The sequence below is a fragment of the Daktulosphaira vitifoliae genome, unplaced genomic scaffold, assembly GCF_025091365.1.
Source record: "Daktulosphaira vitifoliae isolate Bord-2020 unplaced genomic scaffold, ASM2509136v1 Scaffold_1079, whole genome shotgun sequence".
Classification (NCBI taxonomy): Eukaryota; Metazoa; Arthropoda; class Insecta; order Hemiptera; family Phylloxeridae; genus Daktulosphaira; species Daktulosphaira vitifoliae.
In genome coordinates, this window is record NW_026100639.1 from 1 (window position 1) to 2,811 (window position 2,811).

The window sequence follows — 2,811 nt, forward strand, 5'->3', positions numbered from 1 at the left end:
TTAAAGTTTTTAATTATCCCTTGATCAAGAGGTTGGAGTTTTGAAGTCGTGTTTGCCGGAAAGAATTCAATTCGCACGTTAAAGAGAGTAGAGTGATTGTTATGGGCAGTGCAATTATCAACGAATATGATAATTTTTCTGCGTTGATTTGCATGTCATTGTTGAGGGTTTCAAGCCATTCGTTCCAAAGTTCGGTTTGTCATCCACGATTTTCTGTAGGTTCTATACGTCACCGGCAAAGATTTGACGTTTTTAAAGCACCTAGGTTTGGCGGATTTACTTATAAATAAGGGCTTCAACTTCTCCGAACCATCCATATTTACCGCAAAAAGTAAAAAAGTTTCCCTCCATGACACTTTTCATTTTTATACGTTAGTGTTCGGTCTGGTAAACATTTAAAAAATAGTCCTGTCTCGTCAGCATTGAACACATTTTTCGGATCGTATTCACATAACAAGTATTGAAGTTTCACCTTCCAATTCTCACAGATACCATTATCGACGCTTGCACTTTCTCCACAAATTTTTCTGAACACCAAGTTATGACGCTTTTTAAAATTAGATAACCAGCCATCACTAGCAGTAAAATCTGAGATATCTAATATTTCAGCAAAACTTTTGGCTTTTTCCTTGATTAATATACCACTCACTGGAATGTTTTGCTGCCTAACTTGATTGAACCAAGTGAACAAACACTGTTCTAAATGGGGAAACTCGCTTGGTCGGTTCTTTTTTCGGCTACCTTCTGCGTCAGTTTTATTAAAAATCGCTTCTTTCTGTTCAAAATTGTAGAAAGTGATGAAGAAGGGATTTGAAAACTATCCGCTACATCTTTTTTCTTTTTGCCACTTTCGACTGCTTCAATTAATCTTTTCTTGTCAGAAATTGACAAAAACTTACGTTTTAAACTCATGCTTATAAACGCGACGAGCGGAATTTCATGTGATCGCTTTTGACGCAACAATCAAACTAAATTAAAACGATAACGTAAAGGTTACAAAAACGTTGTAGAGTCATTTATCTTATCGCGTGAAAAACGCTGAAACAAACACCGTAATAGCNGTGAAAATCGCTGAAACAAACACCGTAATAGCAAACTATTACGACGACATTATTATATGATAATTCGTTACATAGCGAGAGCGTTGGTCAAAAAAACTTCGTTATATCGAGGGGACTAAAATACATGTAATTTTTCGTTATATCACGAGATTTTCAAGGGACCGACAGTTTTATTTGTTANATTTTCAAGGGACGGACAGTTTTATTTGTTACATCGAGATTTTCGTTATAACGAGCTTCGTTATATTGCGAGTTGACTGTATTATGTTTATTAAAACTTTTAATGCTTTTAAACCTGCTATTATACTGTTATAGTTCAGTGACTTACATAGTACCTATTTATAGCTATAAATAAATTATTTAGAAATCTGTGATAAACATTGACATTTTTATGGTAAAATGTACTATTTGTCAATTCTTTATTTTCTAATCTGGATTGTATAAATTAATATAACAACTATGCTTAGTTTATTTTAAATATGGTTCTTATATTCATAAAGATTTAATTAATATTATTATAGAATAGATTTAATTGTTTCACCAATATTGGGAATCATACCACAAAGTTAGACTGAAAATAAAGTCACTATTTTTAAACTAATAGATGTATTTAATGTTATGTATTACAAGCTAAATGATTAGTCAAATATTATCTTAATTGATGTTTTTATACTATGGAACATAGCATGATAGATTAATAATCATTATATACAAAATAAAATCTGATGCTTCAAAACTTGTGTTTATCATTTTTATTGAGCATGTACAGGGTAATTAATTTAAAAATAAAACATTAGTAAATTGTACATCTTAAAGTTTAAATAAAAAAATTAATAAATCAATTACTTTTAGATTGCTTTGTTAAGTATAAAATTAAAATATTTCCAATAAATTTATTTTTAAAAGTTAGCAATTTTTTTTCTCAAAAAAGGTATTTTTAATCTATGATTTTAGTGAACGTTTTGTGCATGATCATTCTCCGGTGGCGGACTCGCTTCTCGAAGGAAACGACGAGAGGCGAGTGGACCAGGTCCCTCATAGGACCCGATCGGCTGGACAGGTGGGTGGACCGGACTCACGGTGAGATGACTTATCGTCTCACCCAAGTGATGTTTGGCCACGGCTGCTTTAANACACCCAAGTGATGTCCGGCCACGGCTGCTTTAAGGAGTACTTACACCGTATTCGTAAAGCAGCCGCGCCGACGTGCGACCACTGTTCGGATCGCCCGTGAGAGGCTGATAGCGCTTTGCACACCCTCTTCCGGTGCGAAGCGTGGGCCCAGGAACGGGACTCTTTGGAGTCTCAACTAGGGTCCACGTTCCGAGTCGGGTCCATGGTGGACCTGATGTTGAGGAGCCGGGAGGCGTGGAGGCTCNTTCCATGGTGGACCTGATGTTGAGGAGTCGGGAGGCGTGGAGGTTCGTCCAGGCGTTCGTCGAATCCGTCTTATTAAAGAAGGAGGAAGCGGAACGCCTGAGACAGAGGCAGTCACGCCGCCCGGCACAGGAGGACCTGAGGCGCTGGTTTAGGCCGGCGCCTTAGGTATTCGTGTTTATGTTTTTGTGAATTATTTGCCCTCCCTCGCAAGTCTTGCCACCACCACCACGTGGTACAACCCGGGCATCAGCTCTTGATTAATTTCGGGCTGATTCTTTGCGTGGTGATGTGAGTTTTAGAGACGGCGTGGACCGCCCTGAAGTAATACCTAACGGTAGTCCCAGGACGGTCCGCACTCATGTCGGTCGAG

At 37.9% G+C, this 2,811-nt stretch overlaps 1 protein-coding gene across 1 annotated transcript; it reads right to left on the reverse strand.

Moving 5' to 3' along the window:
• Nucleotides 1-486: 486 nt before the first annotated feature.
• LOC126909739 (tigger transposable element-derived protein 4-like) lies at nt 487-912 on the reverse strand (the record flags this gene model as incomplete). Its single annotated transcript, XM_050692171.1, has 2 exons — nt 829-912; nt 487-775 (listed from the first exon to the last, which is right to left on the reverse strand). Coding segments are annotated over exons 1-2 (373 nt in total), but the record flags the coding sequence as incomplete, so codon positions are not given.
• Between the last annotated feature and the right edge of the window lie 1,899 nt (nt 913-2,811).